This window comes from Melampsora larici-populina, assembly GCF_000204055.1.
Source record: "Melampsora larici-populina 98AG31 unplaced genomic scaffold MELLAscaffold_51, whole genome shotgun sequence".
NCBI lineage: Eukaryota > Fungi > Basidiomycota > Pucciniomycetes > Pucciniales > Melampsoraceae > Melampsora > Melampsora laricis-populina.
This window is the reverse complement of record NW_006768815.1, coordinates 82,077-106,884: the sequence shown is the minus strand read 5'-3', so window position 1 is coordinate 106,884 and position 24,808 is coordinate 82,077. Positions and strand designations below refer to the sequence as shown.

General features: G+C 41.0%; 4 protein-coding genes across 4 annotated transcripts; 2 read left to right on the top strand and 2 right to left on the bottom strand.

Moving 5' to 3' along the window:
- Positions 1-3,293: 3,293 nt before the first annotated feature.
- Positions 3,294-3,790, bottom strand: MELLADRAFT_92624 (uncharacterized protein; the record flags this gene model as incomplete). The annotated part of the gene is made up of 2 exons (XM_007415415.1): positions 3,294-3,614; positions 3,683-3,790. 2 exons carry the CDS (start codon positions 3,788-3,790, stop codon positions 3,294-3,296), a joined length of 429 nt encoding a protein of 142 aa, XP_007415477.1.
- A 1,318-nt stretch (positions 3,791-5,108) lies between these two features.
- On the top strand, positions 5,109-7,076 carry MELLADRAFT_79059 (uncharacterized protein; the record flags this gene model as incomplete). The annotated part of the gene is made up of 5 exons (XM_007415536.1): positions 5,109-5,173; positions 5,246-5,274; positions 5,342-5,413; positions 5,520-5,651; positions 5,735-7,076. The coding sequence occupies 5 exons, from the start codon at positions 5,161-5,163 to the stop codon at positions 6,845-6,847; spliced, it is 1,359 nt and encodes a 452-aa protein (XP_007415598.1).
- Positions 7,077-17,910: 10,834 nt separating this feature from the next.
- On the bottom strand, positions 17,911-18,503 carry MELLADRAFT_67211 (uncharacterized protein; the record flags this gene model as incomplete). Its single annotated transcript, XM_007415414.1, has 2 exons — positions 17,911-17,921; positions 17,972-18,503. The coding sequence occupies 2 exons, from the start codon at positions 18,501-18,503 to the stop codon at positions 17,911-17,913; spliced, it is 543 nt and encodes a 180-aa protein (XP_007415476.1).
- Positions 18,504-21,595: 3,092 nt separating this feature from the next.
- On the top strand, positions 21,596-22,002 carry MELLADRAFT_111157 (uncharacterized protein; the record flags this gene model as incomplete). Its single annotated transcript, XM_007415537.1, has 2 exons — positions 21,596-21,821; positions 21,884-22,002. 2 exons carry the CDS (start codon positions 21,596-21,598, stop codon positions 22,000-22,002), a joined length of 345 nt encoding a protein of 114 aa, XP_007415599.1.
- Between the last annotated feature and the right edge of the window lie 2,806 nt (positions 22,003-24,808).

Below are 24,808 nucleotides of genomic sequence, written 5' to 3'. Positions count from 1 at the left end.
GGCTGCACTTCCTGCTGCTAATCGAGCTTCGGGACCTGGGAACACGGGACATAAGCCATCAAAAAAGGGTAAGCCTTAAATCCACTGGTCATGATACAATTTTACTAATGCTTCCTTGATCCAAAGTTGCCAATAAAAACACTTCCAATGTGGCCACAGTGTTAGATTATCACGCCGCGTGAAAGAAACATCCATTTTTGGATGACGATAAGGATGCTGGTCCAACGGTCAAAAAGAACAAAATTGCCGAGAAAGACACAACCAACTCGTCAAATGCCGAGAAAGACACAACCAACTCGTCAAAAGCTGTGATTGCCCGCCGTTCCGTCAAAGATATCGGTGAAAAAATCGAGATCCTCGCCTGGCATTTCAAGAATGCCAAGACTCAAGCTCAGACTGCCGCTCACTTTAACATAACTCAATCATCATTAAGCCGTTGGATCAAGGATTCAAAATCCTTAGCTGAAGTCGTTGAAGCAAATGGTGCATCGGTCAAAAGACAGCGCCCAGAAAAATTCCCTGAACTTGAACAAGCACTCTTCCATTGGATCATCAAAGCAAATGCACGCGACATGATTGTCACCGGTGATATCATACAAGCAAAGGCCAAGGAGTTTGGCAAGCTAATGAATGTGGAGATGAACTATTCGGACGGATGGCTTTCCAAATTCAAGGAGAGACACAACATCCGAAGCCGAGTAAGACATGGCGAAGCCGCAAGTTTTTGTGCCACAAACCTGCAGTGTCAAGGAATTAGATTCCCCCATTGTACAAACAACATCACTGCACCAGACTGAGTTAATCCAGGCTGTGTTGCCGCAGGATACATTGTAGGTGAGTTCAGCTAAACGAGCTAATCCCCAGGAGGCGCAGACAGTGCAATCTAGGATGGCTGAATCTTTAGGGTGATCTTTGTTCAGATCTTGAAATAGAGCAATTAGGTCTTTGAGCATGAAAGCCAGCTTAGGAGGTTTGGATGGTTAAACTTACAGGGCACCTGCTTGCGCCAAAGACCTCAGCATCACCGCTACCCAATCCTTCACAACATGAGGGTAAGGTATGTGATGAAAAAGGTGCCATGGTTGAAAACCAAACAAGTACTTCTTCAAGGTGCTCACATCAACATCATTTCCATTTGAACCTAGCTCAGTCAGGCCTGCCCAGAAACAGAAGCTGTAAAAATCCTTGGGGCTTGCGGGTAGGACAAAATCATAGATGCTTTTGCTTTCCAGGTATCACAAAAAATTCTTGATGGCGGTATTTTAGCTACGTAGAGTGTTTGGTTTCCAGTCATTTGGTAGGTTCAGATCCTGTTCAGAAATTTTGATAGAGCCATTATCCGACAGGAATTCAGCCAGCTGTCGCAAGTGATACATTTATTGGAGTCTAAACAGGCCTATTTGCATCAGCAAGCATCTACAGTGCATAAAGGCTAATCTCAACTACAGCTTTACCCACCGGCCCGGGGCCTAATTGTTGGTCAAAGGAAAATCCAGACTTTTCAGCCATGAGGAACGTGCTACAGAGGCAATACACACCCTCAAAACATCATTTCTTCACTCAATCCTTTCCCCTTATCATCCTGATCTGTTGATTCGCGTGGTATTTGGTATTTTATTGCTCTATTTGACTTTTCAACTTTTGCCTTTTGTAATATCATTTTCATGGTCTTGTCATCCTTTCAATATGGTTACACTTTGAAACAAACAACTCAATCTTTACATTGTCTTGATCTTGACATCATCTTGATCTTTGCCTTAACTTGATCTTTACATCAAAGCAATTTGTACCTTAACTCACTCTTCACCTCAGATTGATCTTTGCAATGTCACGGTCTTTACAGTGTCATGCTCTTTGCAAAGACTCATCTTTTCATAGACCTAATCATTACAATTATCAATCTGCTCACCATCAGATAACCCATCAATCATCCCAGACACCCTACACAAATGATTTTGAAATTGCTTGCACTCGGTGACTGCTTTTCATACTTCTTGTCTACAGACTGTGAGTGACTTTTGCTAACTGATCTTGTGAGATTTCTTAAAGAGATGCTCTGCTCCCTAATTGCTCAGAGGAGCTGAAAGGTACAATTGTAAGAACTTAAGCTAAGACCGTGAAGACTTAAGCTAGGAGCCACAGGACATAATATAGCCTCTTAAGACGTAAGCCAGGAACTCAAGTACATAAGCTAGGTACTTACGCACATAAGCTAGGTACCTAAGGGCTTAATTAGGTGGCTTAGGTATGGGTCCCAATTGTTAGGCTGGTGAATTTTTTTTTGGGGGGGGTCCCTGGTTCCTATGGACCATAGTATCAGAATCTAGCCAGTCCCATGATTCCAGAACTATCCTAAAAAGGTGTGAAAGGTTAAGCCAATATCTATAACATTGAGTTTGAAATTTGAATTTATTTTGCAGGAGGACCTGTGGTTGAGATTAGCCTTTACACACTGTAACCCACACAAACACATACCCACACAACTTCATAACCCGTGATAATGCATAGAATAAATCCTAAATCTTGAGGCTTTTTACTGCTAAATTAGACAACAGAATTTGATAGCCTGTCAAAATGCATAGCAAAAGTCTTCCACCCAAATTATGTAATTGCAAGGGTTAGACTGTATGCCTTTGATCCAAGCATAGGATTGTTTGTCTGGTCCAAAACGTCAGGGAAGGTGGGACAATATTTCAGATTTTGGTGATATTTGGCTTTTGTTACACTTTCCAAATTTGCACTCTCCCGGTCAAGATTTGTATAACAGATAGATTGGCTGGTAAGCTCACACCCAAGACTTCAGCTTCAACAATAGTGATAATGTGGAATCCAAAGCCAAGGCGGAGATACTAAATCTACTACACACTGTACAGCTAGCATGTGACCTGTTGTGGCACAGTTGTGTAAACACAACACTCTACAACAATTTGGACTTTGTGTAACCCATACAGGCTGCTTCCATGGTCCGGTGGCTCAAATATTTGCCCACAAGACATGTGTACAGCCTATATTTGGGATCTTACACGCTCCAGTGGTGAGGCTGAGAGCATGGGAGCCTCCTTATGGCAGGGCAGAAAGTGCAGAAAGTGCAGAAAGTGCAGAAACCACGGAAACCACGGAAAATATTGCATACATACAGGGTAGACCAAAGTGAGCACATTTGTTTCAGCATCCAACAGCAGAATGGATTTTTTAAGCTATGGCCAATGCAGTTCGTTCCAACCACACGTATCATCCAGTGAAAAAATCAAGATAAAGTGCTTCTTGATGAACCAACAACATTGCAGCACAAATTACCAGCTGGTCTCTGATTGTATCAAACACCTACTGGCCAACCTTTCAAGATGAAATTGTTCAATGGTATGACATCCATCAATATCATATAGGTATCCAAACAGCAATCTTGGCTGCATAGTCCTCAAGCACTTTGGGCAGTGTTCAACTGGTGTAAATAGCAATTGATCAACAACGTGGATGGGTAGGCAACCATCACTGAGTTCAGTCATTATACCATGAAAATTGACCTGGTGTTGAGCAATGATGTAACAATCTTTTGATATTTTGAAAGCAGCCTCCCATAGACCTCCAAATACCAATTGATGGACACTGGAAGACTCGCAGCAAGGTATTGTATAGACCTTTGGGATGTAGTGAGCATGAGCAAGTTTTCTAAACACTCTACCACATTGGCGGCAACACAGAAGAACTTCACCATATCTTGAATGGGGAGTAATGAAGTGATGTTTGCATCATGGGCATCAAGAATTGAAATGAATGTTTTTAATAACATTGATCAAGAATTGAAATGAACATTTTGATTTTAACAAACTTGATAGGAATAGGCTTTGCTACCCATTGTTTCCTATCATTTTACTTATTATTACGTGCGTAATATCAGGCTCTGAATCTTTCCGAGGTTTTGATCCGAGGTATCCTTTAGCGCCAAAAAATACCTTGGATCAAATCCTCATACAAGATCTGTCCAAGGGTTTCCATCCAATGATGCCTTGGATTTTTCAATCTGAGGCATCTATGTTGGCGGTGCGGAAACCAGCCCACTTCCCAATCTGGATGGTGCTCTTCAAGAGATGACTGTATAGCTCAGTACAAATTCCACACTTTCCACATCCATGTGGAATTTTTCCGTGCTTCTTGTTCAATCAACAAGTCACAACTTTTCACTCACAACCATGGACAAAATATTTTCAGGATACTATAAAGGTAAGTAATTTGCTCTTTGAATCCTAGCTTTCAATCTTATCACCACATATCAGTTGTTGATCTTAGACTTATATGTACATATATATCTTCCTTTTAGTTATTTGGAAGACAATGAAATTGCTCAACCCTTATATAACAGAAAACAGTGCACATGTCTTGAAACATTTTGGGTTTAAGAGGTATAGTGGGAACCATCAAGACACAAGAAGCCACGGACCGGGTAGTTTGTAATTACATACAACAAACATCTGATTTTCCTCTGGTACACCCTTGACCGTCAGGAATAAAAAAAAAAAGAACTTCGAAAATTGGTCTTCTGAGGATATTTTTGAATAGCCCTGAACAAGAGGACCCCAAAAATATCTTGATTTTTGAATTGAGTGATATTTGTGACTTTGGCAATCTTTTTTGAAAAATTATCCGATTAAGTGGCTCTTGATGGTTCCCACTATATTCTACTTTCTCTGTTTGATGATCTGTCTTTGCCAGACCTATCAACACATATCCCTTGATATATCATCTTGGAATGGAGTCTTATGTGTGTTTCTAAACATATAAACCTTCAGATAAGTTCTCCTCACGTGCTGTCACAGGCTCAGCCCTTCTCACCCCCGTGTTGCGGGTGCACCCCGTACAATACACCAGGCTATCGGGCGCGGATCGGATACCTATCTTTGGGTAAGTAAACGGGTACCACGTTATGTTGGCGGGTCCAGTAACTCCGGATCGGTCTCGTCAGGATGTCCGTCCCCCTGCGACGAAAACCGGTCGTCCCTGGGACATCCGCGTGTCCTTGTGGTGTATATGTAGATTCCCGATCACGATAGTGAAAAGGAACTTTGTATACATAACCTTCTTTATCTGCTCCTAGCTGCGTTTTGATCCTTGACCATCGTTTCAACTTATCGACTTTTATCGTTGACTTCAGCCTCACTCGTCATGGGTGACGCAGGTCAGTAGTTTGTCGATCATGTTCATTCCTCGTAACTCTTTTCACTGGTCACTGATGCATCTCGTTTCCCAGGGTTCTTCAAAGGTACTTCGAGCGAGCAGGTAGGTTCATGCTCGAATAATACTAGTTTCCGCGGCTCCGCTGAAGAGCACGATTTATTTTCTCCAGGATACTCGCTTCAAAGACAAAGAAAAGTCGCTGCTCAAATCCATCAATTTTCCTAAGGAACTCGATAAGAAGGTATGGCAGATACAAATGATGCTCATTTGTGCAGTCTTGCTCAGAGTGTTTATCTCTACAATTTTAGAACTGCATATCTCTGATCCTAAACCCGGCCTCGATCTAGGTTGATATGCGCAAAGTCGAGATGACGGTGATGAGGCCATGGATTGCGCAAAAAGTGATGGACCTTCTTGGCTTCGAGGACGAAGTCGTGGTAGAATATGTCAACGGTCTTTTGGAGGATCCAGCGAATCCAGTAAGCCCCCTGTCCAGCTTTTCATCAATTTTACTTGTGATGAGGCCAGATAACAATCTTAGCCTTTGACTTTATCAATTTAGATTGTGGACCCTAAAAAGATGCAGATCAATCTCACCGGTTTCCTCGAATCCAAAACGGGCCCTTTCATGTCTGAGCTTTGGGTCCTTTTGTTATCTGCGCAAGACTCGCCTCTCAAAGTCCCCGCCATATTCATTGAACAGAAGAAGGCAGAACTACGTCAACGTGAGCAGGCAGACATGGAGGCCCAAGCAGCGGTAAAGCAACGACAAGAGCTTGAAGCTGCAAAGGAACGTAAGATAGCGGACATCAGGCAAAGGGAGAGAGGGTTTCCTGGCTCCAACAACAATACCTCAGGTCGACCTCGATATCAAACTGAACAAGGACCAGCGCGTGGAGGGACGAGACACTCCGGTAACGGAAACTACAATCGCAATTCGAGCTTTGTACCACCGCGTGATCGTGATTCAGGTTGGGCAAGCCGTGCAGGTGGTAGTCGAGATAACAATACAGTCAACAGGCACCGGACTAGGTCTCGTTCGCCTGATCGCTTGTACTCCCCTCGCCGTAGAGAACGCTCTCCATCACCTCGCCGAGAGCACTCACCCCGTCGAGACAGATTGCGCTATCCTCGCCGTCAGCGCTCCCGATCAAGATCCCATTCACCAATCCATAGTCGATATGATCGAGATGTTTCCTCATCTCATCGCCGACGGCGCACTTCTTACTCCCGCTCGCCACAGCGACAGAGATCACCTGCTAGATCGAATCGCCACCAGAATTCAATATCCCCAACACTCAAGCGTCGCGCGTCCCCAGCGCGACCTCCAAGAAGCGAGAAGTCTGCTCATTCTATACACTCGAAAGATAGTCTTTCTTCAGCTCATCGTCGGAAGCACTCTGGTTCTTCATTAGAACATGATTATCATCACACTAAGCATAGGAGTCCGCCGTATGAAGCCTGCGGACGTGATCATAACCAAAGGGACCGTGATCGACCCCAGATACTCCACTCACCCCACTCTGAAGGGGTGGGAATCTCAATCAAAGGCATAGCTTCGAAACGCGCCGTTCACGACCACGATGAACTTTCAAAGCGCTTAGATGTACACCCCGCTGAAGTTGTCGATGCCAATAGCGATGGCGACCCACCTAAAGCTAGTGCTTCTTCTTGACTCGACTCTTATCTTTCTTATTTGTTTTCAATCCTGCTGATTTCAAACTTTCACTCGCAGTCCCGCACAGACATCGTGAGCCAAAATACCAAAGAACGTCTACTGCGTGAGAAAGTCAAATCCTCGATGCATCTGAGGAATTGAGAAGAATTTGTTTTTATGGGCTCTGTATCTGCACTTAGCGTCACTAAAATGGTCTATCCTGTGCAATATTGCTTTGTTTATTATCAAAGTAGTGTGCTGTATTACACGGCCCTTTGAGTCCAGGAACCACGTGGAATTTCCCTGATGTTTCAAAACTCAGACAGAGCAAAAGGCTCTATGTTTTCAACGCGTAAATTTGTCTTGGACGTCAGAGCTGCGCATGAAAGGGATTTTCTCAGCAGATGTCAGAAGAGTTATGGCCTAAACCCTAAACCAATAACAAAGTTGACACCAAATCACATTTTCCAAAGGTTTTCAGGCTGCAAGATTACTGCTTTTATCTGAATAGTATGGCACTATTGATGTCACAGGGATACAGTCAAGTGGTAATGGGACAATTGACAATATTATGACAATGGAGTGGGATTAGAGAGAATCAGTGTCAGCTGAGACTTACAATAAGACAAGACTCTTGAGAGCAAAAGTTGAAAGGTATTGATGGGAACCAAGCTTATCACTTATAAGGCTTGGTGATAACTGTTGTGTTACAATCGACTCTAGCTGGGGGCTAGTAAACAATGTTAGCACAGTGCCTGTTGAATGTGTCCTTGACGTCAAGGTCACAGTGCTATCTACAGATTCACTCGCAATTGAATCGTTTCCAAACAATATTGAATCAGACGACTGAGGATAATGGCTTATACAGTCAAGGCTTAGTGCGCGTTTGGTAGAGCTTACAGAATTTTGTACACCACCAGGTCACTTTTTGTTGAGCAACCGGCGGTGAGGAGTTCAAAATTGTACGGGTGAGATCCGGTTCATACTCGGTGTGCCCACTACCCGGGCCCCGGTTTTACAATGGTTTGATTGAGATATGGTTAATCAACGCTGTCCTTCTGGTTGATCAACTGTATTTCAATCAAAGCATTGCAAAACCGTGGTGTTGTTCAACGTTCCCGCTGGTTCATTCATCAGCGGATGAAAAGCAGTTCCAAAGTGGAGTGAAATCAATAGCTCAACGGTTGAAAAGTCATTCAACACTCATTTAACCTTTACCAAAAGACGTTGTACCCTTTGACTAAAGATTATCAATAGTTTCAATTACTTCTTTTTAACATCTCCAGCAAGATATCTTTGATTACCGTGAGTTGGCTATGGCTGCATCAAGACCTCAGGGTGTACCAGAATGTAAATGGTTCAACTTACTCAGGTTACATTCATGGATGCATGGAGGCTAACATCAATTTGACTTTTACAAATCAATTATCAAGGCTTTGAAGAAATTTTCAGGGACAAGATGATGTTGTCTATAAATGCCTGGCCTGTAAAGGAAACAGGACCATGAAGTTTGAATCAATTCCTCGACACTGCAAAGGTGAAAAACATCCAAAAAATGTTGAAAAGTGGACAGCAAATCACATCACAGCTGTAACCTCAACATTGTCTGAAGATGATGAGACAACACACAGCTCTGATTCACCGACCAAGGCATCTGATGATCATAGTATCCTAATTGATACAACCATGGCTACTGCTGATAGAGACTCAGATTCGGGCACCGACATTGAGGAATATTGACGGCGGGCAATTATTGATCTGTGGACTTGCGATTATTCCCATCTTTTTGCTCTTCCTGGTGATGAAATCACAGATGACAGTGAAGATGACCATTCAATGAATCATCAAATGTATGAAGATGAGTCTTCTGAGGTTCCAAACAGCGAATCATGTTCAGACATTTCATCTGGTCCCAATAAAAGGCCCGTCAATACAGATTCTTCATCCTGGGCTCCCTTCTCAAGCTTGGAGGTGTGTCAATGTAGCCTTGTATAGTTGAGACAAGGTGTCTCAGCTAGGCCTGCAGCATCTTTATGTTGATTCTTTTCGAATTTTATCTTTACTTTTGATTTTCAAGCAACTTGTTGGTTTAATGATACTAGGCTCAGGCAGGAGCACAATGTTGGTCGATCAATTTGAGAAAGTGAGGTCCTTTATTGGTCTTTTGGACGTAAAGATTCCTGGTTACAAAAGTCTTCAGAATTGCTGTTCAAAACTCAAGAAACACTACGGTTTTGATGTCTCTGAAAGTCTGAGTGCGTTGGAAAAACCGTGATTTGGACTTCAAGTGAAGCAGATATTAACACAAGTAATTATCACCTCACTTTTGATATAAACATGTTATCTTGCAAATTACTCACATGTGAATTCATTAGGAAGTCGCAAATCCTTATGTCATGGAGCATCTTCAATCAATTCCCGAACTACCTGGTCCAACAGACAAAGTGAATCATCTATCACAAAGTAGAAAGTGGCGGGAGGAACTGGATAAAGACTTGCGCGTACAGATGGTCAATGCACCAAGAGGACATTTTTATGTATTTGAACCAGTGGAACTCGTTTCTGGACAGCTTGTAATCCCTGTATTCTTTTATCAACAGGATAATCAGATATTTGCAAAGTGCACCCCTGCACGTTTAATTTATCACAGTGCAGAGCCCAGTGATGGTCCACAAATCCGTGTGCAGTTTCAATCAACTTCCAACTTTAATTCCAAGTCTTTAGATTCAATGAATGTCAAGTACTTTTCAAAGGTTTTTGAAAAAATTGAAGTACGCAAGGATCAGTTGCTGAAGGATAATTGTGGTGATCACATGTATGGTAAGCTGTTCAGACCACTATATTTACCAATCATTGTCAAACTTATCCTGTATCTTAGAGGATGTTGGCGGAAACTTTGTCACAGTCCCTGTACAAAATCCATGGAGGAAGAAATTGGGGGGTAAGATTATCCGCCACATACCTCTGGTGTTGTATTGTGACGATCTCTCAGGGAATATCTCAAAAAAGTGGAACAAACACATAGCTTTCTACTTCACATTGGCCGGATTACCTCCCAAATTGTCTAATCAAGAGTATAACTGTCATTTCTTGACAACCTCAAACACGGCAGGTGCTTTGGAGCTAGCAGATCCTGTGATTGACGATATCAAGTGATTCATCTCTCTTAATTTGATAATGTGAGGATCTAGTCTGAAATGTTTAACTTTTTAGCAAACTCAGTTCAGATGGATTCATAGTGTATGATCACGTTGCAGAAGATGAGGTATTGGTAGTACCCTTTGTGCTATGTCATTTGGGTGATTCACCTATGCACACAGAAGTCACAAACACCATGAATCCAACGGTGTCTCTCACTCCCTGCCGTATATGTGACCTTAAGGTTGCAACACTGATGGACAAAAAATCAACAAAGTATGCGAGTAATTTTGTTGGGGTTGGTGAAGATGGAACCAAGGTGATTTTTTCTATTCTGATAATTTGTGTGTATATAAACACCTCTGACACGCAATTGATTCCATTACCATGATAGTTATCTTTACCATTACGAAGCTGGTCGGAAACCAAAAGCGGTACACACAATCTTTGGGACTTAGCCCAGCGCCCCGGTACCATTGGTGCTTTTGAGAGCAAATCAGCCGCACTGGGAATTTGAGACCATTTAAATATGTTCTTTGTCAAGAAAGTTCAAGACTTACACCAAGATCCAACTATTACAAAAGAATATGTTGCAAAGCTTTGCAAGGAACTTAATGAAAGATTTCAAGACCGCATATTCAATCCTTTTATTCGGTTAAAAGGTAGGAAACAATTTGAATATGGTACTGGAAACAACTTAAACTGACTTGTGCTCTTCAGGATTTGACAGACATCGCGATACTGCTGTGGAAATATTGCATGTCATCCTGTTAGGTGTGGCAAAATACCTCTTACAAAATAGAATGCAACGTTGTTCAGCAAAAGAAAAGAATGAAATATGGGGCCGTTGGAGATCTTTCAACACTTCAGGGTTGAATGTACCACTGATTCAACCCAAAACAATGATTAATCATCTTCTTAGTCTAACTGGCAAGGATTTTCGTGTGGTTCTACAAGCAGCACCATTCATCTTCTTTCAGTGTGAAATGTCACCTGAAGAAAGTGAAGCATGGTTGACTCTCACTCATCTAGCACCTTACATCTTCCAGACAGAAATCACCGACGTAGAAAAGTTGGATTTAAAATGCCATATAGAGATGTTCCTCAAAGCAATTTTGCAACTTTCTGCTCAATGGTGCAATAAACCCAAGTTCCACATGTTGGTTCACTTATGCGATTCTATCTATCGTTTTGGTCCACCATGCCTCTTTGCCACCGAAAACTTCAAAGGGTATAATGGCAACACTAGGAACCTTTCTATCCACTCAAATCACGGAAGTCCTGGACGTGACATAGCAAATTCATCCAATAATCATAGGCTTACCCGAAGTATAACCTCTGGATCTCCAATGTATGACAAAATCTTGAAATCCTATGTCAGAGCAAGTAAGAAAGTCACGGATATTTTCAAGACCAACAAGTTATTCCAGAAAGCAATGGGATACAATTCGTCATGGAACCAACCTGGTCAATTGAAGACTGGAAGTAAGTCCACCCTCAGAATCCTGACTCAATGACACACTGAAACTTATCTAAATTTCAGAAGTTCATGACACACAACCTTCCAACCCAAAAAGTTTAATTCCAGGCGTAATTTATAATGCCCATCGTTCAGAAACGTGGAAGGTCCTGACGTCAATGACCTTGGCAAATGACCAAGCAGCAAGAGACAATGTTTTTGTTTCTATAAGTTAATATGATTTGAAGGCAATGCATGGTTTCTATAATTGATACATATTGTTACCTGGCTTTGTAGGCTAAATTTACACCTTCTCCAATAGGAAAGATAATTGGAAGGGTACGGAGGGTCTGGGGAGTTGGCAAATGTGACCCTGAACATTGTAAGATTGAGCTGATTAGATGTAAGACAGGTGATGTGAGCGTATTCTATGGTATGCGCAAGATAAAGCAAACTCAGGATATTGTATGGGTCAATCCGGGCGTAAGCAGTTTTAATTGTTTTTATCTTTATAATCCTTCTTATTGATTGAGAACTAAATGAAATATACATCTTCCAAATAGGATATTGAGGGTGTATTAAATATTCAACATGACTGTTATCAAAGTGGATGTACAGTACAGAAGAATCGACCTGTGATGATAGAACACCAGATTTCAAAAACCCTGGATCATGCGGTTTCCCACATTGAAACAAATCAGTTTGTCCTAAACGCTGGAGGCTTCTATTCAGCAGAACTCAATCGAGAATGGGGACAGCTATCATTCTCAGATGTCTGTGCAGAAGATTGGATGAAAGCAATCAAGGTCAGCCTCAAGAATTGGAAGATACAGTAAAAGAGAAGCAGACACAGAAGGAGAACAGAGATAAAAAAACACAAGAGAGAGCTTTAGCAAGACAGGAAGGCAAGTCTTTGGGCAAAAAGAGAAAAATCAATCTGACTTCACTTGGTACACAGCTTGAAGTACCAGTTGCTGGGCCATCGACAGGGTTTACTAGGCCTGGAATTTGATGTAGTGAATCAGTCTTCATGAACTTGTGTTTTATTATCATAATATTAGCCTATTGAAAGAATAATTGTTAATCGTAATTTAGAATATTCTGTTCATTGAGGTTGCTCACAGCCTTCCAACAAAAAGATCGATAAAAGAGCAAATAGGATATTCAATTTATTGATATTGGCTCACAGCCTTCCAACAAAAAGATCGATAAAAGAGTGAATAGAAAATCAATTTATTGATATTGGCTCACAGCCTTCCAACAAAAAGATTGATAAAAGAGCAAATAGGATATTCAATTTATTGATATTGGCTCACAGCCTTCCAACAAAAAGATCGATAAAAGAGTGAATAGAAAATCAATTTATTGATATTGGCTCACAGCCTTCCAACAAAAAGATTGATAAAAGAGCAAATAGGATATTCAATTTATTGATATTGGCTCACAGCCTTCCAACAAAAAGAGTGAAGATTTAGAAAGAAAATTTGTTTATGATTTGAGGGCGAAATCAACTTCATCAAGCCAGTGTTTATATAGACAAACTTGAATAACCTGGGATTCAAAAGGCTTTGTAGTGATCAAAGCGATATGAAAAGTCATGGCTTTTTATTGAAATGAAAAGTCATGGCTTTTTATTGAAAGCTCTCCCAAGTGATAGCAAGCCAATTGTGATTCTACTCACTTTCAAGGGCGAAAAATAAGTAGGAAGTGACTTGCGGTTGCATTTCCTTGGGAGATGAGAGCTCCTTATATAGGCGAGCATCTCTAGGGGTGATACAAATAAGGAAATGACAAGATAGTGGTAAGACATGGGATGATTGGTGATTGTCGTGATACAAGCTATGTGGAGGAGAGATATGACCGGATCCGGTACTGCTGGATTTGGTCTTCTGGTCAGTGGATTTGTAGAACGGTACATGATTTGGGACGGATCTAGTAAGATCCGTTTACAAGTGATGAAGTACAGAAAATAAGAGAGAATAGAAAAGCATGAAAAGCACAATGACGCGCAGAAAGCGCGTATAATAAGAACAAGGAGAAAAGTCCAAATAAGGGAATCACACCATCCCCTCCATAAGAACGTAAACTTTCCAGTTTACGCTTTGTATTTCCCCTTGATTGTTTGCGAGAGTTCTTTGGTTCCCTTCTCGCTTAGGGAGACCATTGGGTCTGAGAAGTCGGTCAGGAATTCATCTGAAGCCCTTCCCATAACTGTCTCAAAGGCTTGAAGGCAGATGATTAGATGACCCATTGTGTTGTTTTCCAGCGGCCTTATCTCGCTGGTGAAGTCTGCTAGAGGCGAAGTAAAATTTGTTGGTAGATCCTTCAAATTTTTTCAAACGGCAGCCATTGACCTTAGCTTTCAAAACGTGTCCATTGGAGGTCATGAGGGTGAATGTACCGTGGGTATCTGCGTCTTGTATGATAAACGGTCCGTCCCATTTGGGATGGAGTTTGGACGGTTGTCCTTCGAATTGCCGGAGAACTTTGTCTCCCGGCCGGAAATTACGTTCTGTGTATGATTCTTCTTGCGTCACAGACCTTTCTTGTGCTTTCTGATCGAGGTCGTTGATGAGATCTTGTCGCCTCGATTCTAGTTTGTTGACTGCTAAGTTTTGTTGTCGGTGTATTAGCTCAAGATTCTCAAGTGAGTTATTGAATTTAATGCTTACAGCCTCAGAGGGTAACCTAGCTTCTTCTCCGTACGCCATGTAGAAAGGAGAGGCTTTCATGGAGTGAGAAAAAGATGCACGGTATGCAAACAAACAAGTATTAAGAAAGTTGTCCCACAAGTTTTGGTTGTATGGGCTACAAAACCTCCAAAGGCCATTGGTCAACGTTCCATGGAACCTTTCATCCAATCCGTTTGTCTGCGGGTGGTAAGGCGAGGTATTCTTTTGTTTGATGTTGCTGTCTTTGAGGTAGGATTTGAAATTGTGGGAAATGAATTCGGAACCGTTATCGGTAATAATTTATTCAGGTAACCCGTGGTTCAGAGTGATTTCTTTGACAAGGGCAACTGCGGCATCTGAAGAAGTTGAGCGGAGGGCTTTAGCGTAGGCCCAACCAGTGCCATAATCTATATGGCGGTAATGATATATTGGTTTCCTTCAGGGGTCTTTGGTAATGGACCGACAAAGTCCATTCCCCACTTCCTGAAGGGTTACCCACGGGCCAAGTATTGGAGGGGCATACCTTGTTCTCCAGAGGGTGCTGCGTGTACTTGGCAAGCCCTGCACAGGTCAATCACACTTTTGACGGCGTTAAGGATGTCAGGGAACCAATACTTATTCTTGACAGCTTGGACGACGTCTTTGTAGTTGCGGTGGCCAAGGTCTTCGTGAACTCGGTAACAGATTTTCTCGGCCTCACGGCGGCTAGTTGGCACCGTGAGTTGTTCTAAATGCGGATCTTCTAAACATATCTTGATCATTTGGTTTCCGTCTAATATAAAGTCGCCGGCTCCTACCAAGGTCGGGTCCATTCCTGACTGAAGTTGTAATTTGTTCTTGAGAAGTTCTCGATACTCGGCTTCAAAGTTGTGGATGGTGAATAGGGAAGGAGCGGTCTCTGGGGGGTCTAAGTCAAACTCTGTGTTTGGTTTTCAAGAGAGGGAGTCGGCAGCTAACTGTTCCTTACCGGGTCTGTAAACAATGTTGGTATCGAAAAATTCCAATTCATCTACAAATTGAGCAAGCCTTCTGTTAATATGCTTCTGAGTCTTAAAATATTTAAGAGACTCATGATCAGTTCGGAATAATACGGGCGAACCTTCAACGTAGCCACGGAAGTGTTTAAGTCCATGAATAACAGCTAATAATTCACGCTCTTGAGCCTAATAATTCTGTTCAGTTTTTGAGAGTTTGCGGGATTCAAATGCAATTGGGCGTAAGTTAGAATCTTTTAGTTTCTTCTGGTATAAGTTGCAATCAAAGCTTACACCTTTGGGTACTTCGAAATCGGTATCTTGTTAGAGGACGGCGCCAATGTTGGTTCCGGAAGCATCCGTGTCTAACACAAAGGGCTTGAATGGTTCAGGGTGCTGGAGAGGGACGGTATTGCAGAGACAATCCTTGAGCTTTTCGAAGGCGGATTTCTCTTCATCCCCCCACAGAATTGAAGACCCAGGCTTGGGAGATCCTTCCGTCAATTTGTAAAGAGGGGACGCAACAGAGGAAAACTTTAAGATAAATCATTTATAATATGTGCATAAGTTCAAGAATCCCCGTACTTGGGAGATATTGGTCGGGGTAGGCCACTCAACTATCTTCCTGATCTTTTCAGGATTCGTCTTGATGCCGTTTCCATCTACTACGTGTCCTAGGAATAACAGCGAAGATTTGCCAAATTTACATTTCTTCCCAGAAACGACTAAACCTTCTTTCTTGAGGATCTCGAAGATAGATTTGATGTGCAATTTGTGTTCTTCTTTGGTTTTTGAGTAAACTATAACATCATCTAAATAAACCAATGCGAACTTATCAATAATATCCTTTAACATGGTGTTCATCATTTCTTGGAACATTGCAGGAGCATTGCACAGCCCAAAGGGCATCACTTTCCACTGATAGTGGCCAAACCTACAGGTGAAAGCTGTCTTTTCCTTATCCGCTCCATTCATTGGCACCTGCCAAAAACCGGATTTCAAGTCGATGGTAGAGAAATACTTAGAGCCAGACAGGAATAAATAAGCATTGTCAATGCGTGGAAGGGGATAAGCGTTTTTTCTTGTCACTTTATTCAGTGCTCGATAATCAACACATACCCTGTTTGAGCCGTTGGGTTTCTTTACCAAAAGTAGTGGCAAACTCCATGGTGAATCGGAAGGCTCAATGATGCCTTGTTCCAGGCTTTCTTCTACAAATTGTTTAATTATTGCATGTTCGGGTGGAGTATGAGGTCTTCCGTGAGTTTTAATTGGTCGTGCGTCTCCTGTGTCAATGTGGTGTTGGTACTTACTGTTCACAGTTGAGATCTCTTCCTTCCAGGATTCCGGTGCCACCTGCTTAGCCAGACGTTCTAGCAGGTCACCATACGAGGCATTGTCTATAGTGAAAAGTTTGGGCTCGTATGATCTTGGCCTGATGACAAATCCATTATTGACAATATAATTTCTGGTGGTATAGTTCACAAGTGGACTAGTCTCTTGTAACCATGGTAGACCAAGAATGAGGGAGATGTTAGGAAGAGGGAGCATGAAGGCCTTGATGTTACCACTACACCAAATTGCAAATTTACCGTGGAGTTTAGAAAATTGAGTAGACATAGAAAATTATAGAGAAGCTGGCAAGGGTGAGAGGAATATGAAAAAATAATGGGGGGGGCCTTTGATGCATTCCAATTGTCTGGCATATTTTTTCATATTTTTAAAACCACAATGCATATAAAACTACACAAAATATAATATCTTCTGGGCAGAAAATATAAAAACCCACAAACAGAGATATTGAGCAGTCTTGGAGAGAGGCAAAAATACACAAAAATATGCATATTGTTCCTATGGTTGAGGCCTTGGATTTGAGTATTTTTTTGTATTCTTAGCGTGCAAATTGTTGATTGTACTAACCAAAAACCTCCAAGTTTCTCAGATTACAACCTGTAACAGAGATTGGAATTTGGCCAAGGGGTGACAAGGGGATATCTGGAATCCTATATCCCTCATATCTTTTGCAATTCTGGGTCAAAACACTTGATAGTTAGTTTATTAGGAAGCCATGAAATGCATTTGAATGTTATGTTAATGCATCAAATGTGTAGCTCCGCTACAAAAAAAGCTATTTGTCTTTGAAACAATTTCCTATGTAGCCACATACATATTCTTTGGAATCAGATTCAGGTTTTTTGTCTGAATGAAAGATTCAGTCACAGAGTTTGGCTTGTCAATGAACAAAAAATCAAGTGGTTTGACCAAGAATTGACAAAAATATAAGGGATTGTTGAATTCAAATTATTCCCTCCAATGTCTGTTACAGGTTGTAATCTAACAATCCTGGAGGTTTTTGTTAGTACAATCAACAATTCTCACACTAAAAATACAAAAAAATACTCAAATCCAAGGCCTCAGCCATAGGAACAATATGCATATTTTTGTGTATTTTTGCCTCTCTCCAAGACTGCTCAATATCTCTGTTTGTTGGTTTTTATATTTTCTGCCCAGAAGATATTATATTTTGTGTAGTTTTATATGCATTGTGGTTTTAAAAATATGAAAAAATATGCCAGACAATTGGAATGCATCAAAGGGCCCTCCCATTATTTTTTCATATTTTTCTGACCCTTGCCAGGTTCTCTATAGTTTTCTATGTCTACTCAATTTTCTAAACTCCACGGTAAATTTGCAATTTGGCGTAGTGTACAGTTGAACGTGGCCATGCTACGGTCATCTTTGAATTCCAGTTCGAATAGAGCGATCTTAGTGCAGGCTTCTTCTGCTCCGTTGGCAAGTCGGACCCCTTGCCTATCGACTGTTTTGATATCGATCTTATCAGGGCACAACTGTTTCATTTTATCCACGCGCTCTGTTGAAATATAGTTAGCAGCCGCACCGCTATCAATGATTGCATCCAGAGGGATATTGCGAAATAAGCAAGGATAGATGGGAAGGGAAGTTCTGCTGGTTTCTTCATGTGAGGCGAGGTCTAAGTGTGCTCCATAGTAGATCTTCTTCATGGAGCAAGGGGCCATTTCAACAACTGATAGATCAAGAGATTTAGTGACTAGCCCAGGCAGGTTAACGGCCTGTGGCTTCATGTCTTCATAGTCAGTTATGTCTGATCCTGCATCAATAAGTTCACCTGTTGATGCTACTGCCGCAATACTAGATTCATCGTCATCAGGTGTACATACTGAGTCGAATTTGTCTCTATCGGCCCAGCTAGTGTACAAAGTGTTGAGGATATGATTCCACTCTTCAACGCTCGCGAGTTCTCTTTCTGCTAATTTGACTGCGTCGGGGAAGCTAGGAGGGGAAGGAGTTTGAGCGGTGGTATATTGATAACCGTCGATAAGAGAGCGTCCTAGTTTCATCTTCTTCTCGGGGTTTAACTCAAGAGCCTTCTCAATGTCCATGTAGTACATGTCATACTTGTTTTCTGGATCGTGTGCAGGGATTTGCTCGACGGGGGAATCTTCTCTTGCAGGCCGCTTATTGTTGACATTGTTGATTTGTTGGGCATCTAATGTGAAGAACACAATGCCGTTAGAAGTTGTTGGTGGACTTTGTTCATTTCCATAAGCCGTGCAAGACTTACAGCATCTGTAGTCTTTAGCATCTTTTAAGACTCGTACGACTGCTTCTCTTTCTTTTTGTAAGTCAATTAAAGTTTCCGGATCAATGTTGTTTAAGGCTTCAAGATAGTTCTTCTTATACTCTCCAAGGTCTTCTCGACGGTCCTTGGTAGGTCCATCAAGTGATTCTGAATATTCCTTTGAGGCTCGATACATTCGTCCATCGGCATCAGAGAACGGTGTAATAAAAGGTTCTTCCGTCTTCAGCTTGTGATCTTGGAACAGTGGTATAAAGGAGTGAAGAGGGTCGGGGATTTTCAAAGAGGAAGAGAGTAAATGATCCATGATTAGTAGGTTAGGTTTACGACGATCAGAGTTGTTATTGAAACGGTTCTTTGATCCATTATAGGATTTCTTTTTGTTTCCTCGAGGGCACTTGTCAGCCATGTGTCCTTTATTGTGACAATTATAGCACTCGACATTAGTTAAATCAACAGAGTCCAGGTCCATCGGGCCAGAGCCGTTAGTGACTGCGTGCGGTTTACCAAAAGAGCTAGATTGTCAAGATTGATAGTTGCGGTTGAAATTGAATTGATGATTTCTGGTCGTAACCTTTGAAATTTCTGTTATTTATCTTGACTGTGTGTTCCGCTTCTCTCGCAGCCGCGTATAATAACTCCATGTCCTTCTTTGACCTGATACCTTCTTTATTGTTTATCTTTTCTCTATAGTGAGCAGGGAGTTTATCCATAAATTTAAACTTGCGTGATTCAAAGGTGAGGACTTCTAAAGGCATGTATGCCATTAAGCGACGAAATCTGAGTATATAATCATTGAAGTCGCCTTTATAATAACATACTTTGATCTTCTCCATGATTTCTTTGACCATCATGTTGAAGTTATATTGTCCTAGGAACTGTTCTTTGAAACTTTGATGATTGGTGACGGCTCCTCCTTGAGACTTGCGAACCTCGTGCCAGAACATATGAGTTTCTTCGTCGAGGTAAGATCCTAACATCTCACCCCAAGAGGCTTCAGGGTATCTATGCATCTTGAAGTTTGATTCTAACTCGGAGAACCAGAGAGTGGGATTATCACCATAACCAGTGAACTTTCTAGGCTCGGCGCGAAAGGCGTCGGGCTTGGTTGGAGCTGGGGTTTGGTTGCGTTTATGGAGTAGGTTCTCAAGGTGGCCGATTTGGTTAGACTGTTGTTGGAATACATTTTGATTTTGTTGGCGGAGATCAGCAATTTCTCGAGCATGATTCTGTTCACGTTGATGTAACTTGTTACCAAATTGCTCGAGTTGGGCTTGGATTAAGCGAAGATCTTTGGCAGGAATTTGAACGAATCCATTGGGGTCCTCCATCTTAGGTGCTATGCTGTTCGTAAAGGTTTTGTTTTTTTAAGAGTGAGAAGGAATTAAAACTTTGTTCTTTAAAGGGTAGACTTGATCAGAGTCTAAAAACTACGTACGTGGATTCTTCAAAAAGAATGTTAAGGGATTCAAAAATCGAATGGGCTAAAAAGCACGATAAAAGGTTTCGAAAAACAGTGACAAGGTTGTTAACGGTTTGTAAGGTGTTTGTAGGTGGTTCTGTGTGTAAGGGAAAAAGAATTTCTTTAATACTTCTAACTAATCAAGGGAAGAGTGTTGTAAGGGATTGGAATAGCTAGCTAAGAAATTCCAAAAGACTTACAAAAAACAAGGAAGTTGGTGCGAGGGTTTGTAGGCTTTGTAGTTGTTGTTTCCGATATGGATATCTGAGTTGGAATTCGAGGAATTCCAAAGTTAGGGGAACAAACAGAAGCACGGATTAATGTTATTGAACTCTTTTGATATCAATTTTTAGGTGATTGGAAGTTAGAGAGGAAAAAAGAAAATAGTGAAACACACAAATAATTATTTGTGATTCTACTCACTTTCAAGGGCGAAAAATAAGTAGGAAGTGACTTGCGCTTGCATTTCCTTGGGAGATGAGAGCTCCTTATATAGGCGAGCATCTCTAGAGGTGATACAAATAAGGAAATGACAAGATAGTGGTAAGACATGGGACGATCGGTGATTGTCGTGATACAAGCTATGTGGAGGAGAGATATGACCGGATCCGGTACTGCTGGATTCGGTCTTCTGGTCAGTGGATTTGTAGAACGGTACATGATTTGGGACGGATCTAGTAAGATCCGTTTACGAGTGATGAAGTACAGAAAATAAGAGAGAATAGAAAAGCATGAAAAGCACAATGACGTGCAGAAAGCGCGTATAATAAGAACAAGGAGAAAAGTCCAAATAAGGGAATCACACAATGCTGTTTCTTTAAAGCTCTCTGAAACAATTGCAAGTCAATGCTTTTTCTTTTGATTGAAAGCTCTCTGATGCGATTGAAATCCAATTTGCACAAATCAGAGCTTGCTGATCAAAAGTACCCAAACCCATATTGAGCAAGGCATGAATGCAGTTCATTCTGGTGCTTTCAGCACAGAGCAAATGCTTTCAACACAAAGCATCTCGAAAGCATTAAAAAGAGTAATTAGAAATCTTAGAGAAGAAATGACATGAATCATCATTGAATAATGTTATGTTTCCTCCGAGTAAGATATGTGTTGTGGACTTTGAGAGAAAACAAAGCAAACACAATGAAAATCTTCCCATGAATATGAACACAGGCTCTCATTTGATGTCTTTATAAATAAAAGCCTTATTGGATTGGCATGCTCATGTTGGTGAAAAATTAATCAGATGACGCTGAAGAGTGTTCATCATTTCACAGATGAATGACATGTGTCACCAAGACACATGTCACCAAAATCAGTCTACTGGCTCATCTCAATTCAGAACTTTCTTCCTTATCGTTAATTTCTTTTTTATTTCCATCTTCACTTATTTTTCATCACAATAAGCTCACCTCCTCTGCAAACAATTCTCACTAAATCAAGTTTCAATGCGTCAAGCACTTTACAATCCACTTCTGCCAAGATCTGATCAACAATCGGGTAAACAGGCCACTCATGAGGAACCATCAAAAGAACGCACTCAAAACCGCAAACGTTTGGATGACTTGGCTGACCACAGAAAGAAATCTTGTGTGTCCCATACACCACCTGAACGCCCATCCCAAGGCGGCATCCAACCACAAGATCTTGAGAAGTTTAATCAATCAGATGAGTGTAAGTTTTTGACCTGTGCTGCTGAAACTTCAACATTTATTTTCTTTGACCCTTGTTACCAGCTGATCATCAGTCCTCTGCAGATCGCCAACACAAAATTGTTGGAAAGTCCAAGAGACAAAATAATTGTAAGTCTTATTTAACTGTGACATACCAACTCAATTGTAAATATGTATGCTAATTGACCTTTGTTTTTGAAACAGTGAACATCAATGAAGTGAACGGTTCTCAAGATGAAGACTTTGAACAAAGCAATAAAGATGATGAATACAATGAAGACAATGAAGACTACAAAGGCTACAAGGACGGTGAAGAAGATGAAGACTACAAAGGCTACAAGATGATGAAGACCATGAGAACGATGAAGACCAAGAAAACGATGAAGATGATGAAGATGATGAAGAAAATGAAGACAACAAAAAAACCCAAAAAAACAATAAAAACAATAACAACAAAATAGCCAAAACCCGAAGACCTGTTGCTCAAACAAAGTCTCATAACAGAAGCCTCCCTTCCGAATCATCCTTGATTTTGACCCACATGACTGGACCAGCATTACAAACATTCAATTGACTATCAAGTCGTGCTCAACTTGATGAGGATCATCAGGTAATGGGACGTAAACTGTGCAATGTAAGTTCTTCAAATTGATTTGCTTTTCTTTCAGCTGACTGATATTATTTCTTTATTTACAGGAAGAAACTCCTCAAAGCCAATTCATGGCGCTCATGGTTTCTAACATCGTGACTCATCAAGAGATGACTGACATACATAGGGAGCTTGCTGAAGTAGAAGATACTGTCAAGCAGCTCTCATCTCACCGTAATCGTGGGACTTTTGATGATACTAATCAAACACTCAGGGCAAGTGATGTTTTGCACTTTCACAGCTCTGTCAATTTAGGTATATTGACTATTCTCATGAAAAATCCTAACAGTGTGCTATTAAGTCAAATGCGATCAAAAACATACTGCAAGGAGACATTCAAGCTTACACTTCACTTGAAGACAAAGAAGGCGATCAGGACCAACTTCCCCATTCCTTGTATGCGAGGACCTTGGTAAGTCTCTTTGTACGTCTCATATATTGCTCTATATTGTTAATGTTATTTTTTGTTGTAGAATGCAATGCTTGCCTATCCTAAAACATGGAAGAAACAATACCTACCTGCTGATTATGGAAAGAATGCTGATTCGGGAGATGCAACACTTTTTCATCAGTTGATCAGGACTGTGTTGAAAGAAGCGCGAAAAGAATTCAAGGATATTGTAAGTTATTACATTATAACATTTCATTTATCTAAGTATCTTGACGCTATTCTTATACTGTTATACTGCTATATTTATCTTTCACAGCTTCTTACCAATATTCAACTTTCAAAGCAAGGTAGTTTGCCATGCAAATCAAACGTACCAATAATTGACAGTATTTGGGTCAAGGTAAGTTAATCTGCCATGTGGTTCAAAGTTTTTCGTCTTTGACTGATAAGCTGCCTTTTACTGAAACAAATAGCTTTATAAAAAGGAGCATGGGAAAGTCGGTGGGGACATAAAGCCCCGGGAGGATATTGTCAAGGAGCTCACCCATCTCCAGAGTACCCAATATGCATTTCTTGTAAGTCAATGTTCTGTGATATTCTTTTCTGTTGACTAATACTGTATTACTCAGGGAATGCAAGCTTGTCATTTGGGCTTAAATCCACTGGAATACCACAGCAAAAGTGTTTGGGCTGTCATGGACAAAAAACTGGAGTTCTTGCGAAGTCAAACAACAAGATATTGTCATGCGTAAGTGGTATTTATTTTTCCTGTTCAATTTGGCTTTGAGAATCTATTAACGGATTGTGTGTTAAAACAACCAGATACTTCTTTCTATGTTTACAATTGGATCATCATCGATTTGATGGTCAGAAAACATTTGAAGAACTCAACAATACCACCAATTTCTCATTACCTAATGAGACTTCCGTACGTGATATGATGAATGAGCTTGATGAAACTTTTGGAACTGGTTTAGCCAACTATGAGGATCTTTATGAAAACCCTGAGGATTAGACAACTTAAGCTCTTTCTGTCATTTTCACCGCAATTATCTTGGCTGTTGTCTCAGGTAGTTGAGAAGTTTTTTTGATTGTGTCTCAGTATATTTTTAGCTTTCCAACTTTATTTTACTTCTTTCAAGTCGCAAGCAGTTTATCATTCTCATTCTGATTAATCTGCCAATACTTGAGGCCCTCGGTTCATCAGGTGTATCTTTATCTCGTTTCTTACACACACAGCTCTCACTTGTATCATTGATTTCTTTTGTAGCTCTTGTCATTTTTTTCTTAGCACTATTTATCAGTGAAATCAATGGCTCAGCATGATCTTTCTCATCAAGGTGAACATTGTGAGACAGAGAGAAATTTGTCCATCATGATATAATGGCTGTGTTTCATCAGGTTCTCAACTACTTGAGAACGGTTGAACAACAGACAGGGGTACTGCGAGTCAACTTGACTTGAGCAGTACAACTGGGTAGTTTCCCGCTGAACCTCGGGTTTTTCTCCGCTTGAACCCGGCGGAAAAACCGGACAAAAATCCCCATTGCAGCACGGTTTGGAAGAGCCCGTTGAAAAAAGGTTCTTCCCCCAGCCAAGAAAAACCGGAAATCAACCGGGGAAAAGTCTGGTTGGTCAACCGGAATAGTGACCTGGTGGTGTACCTTTTAAAAGGTACGAACTTTCCGACCCCGGAAAGTCGATTTTCATTTTAAACAAAAGCTATATTTCATTCGGTAGTCAAAAGCAGAAAAGCTTGTTGACCATTTGAAATTCAACTTAATTTTTTAAATCATCCATCTTCTCCGTTCTTCTCAGTCATCACAATATCAAACCATCACATTTTTAACATCAGCGCACATGTTTGATTCCTCCGCATCTTGGGCGGAATTAGATGAAATCCTTGAACCTTCATCATCCGAGGGAAGTAACCCAGTAGATTGTGATC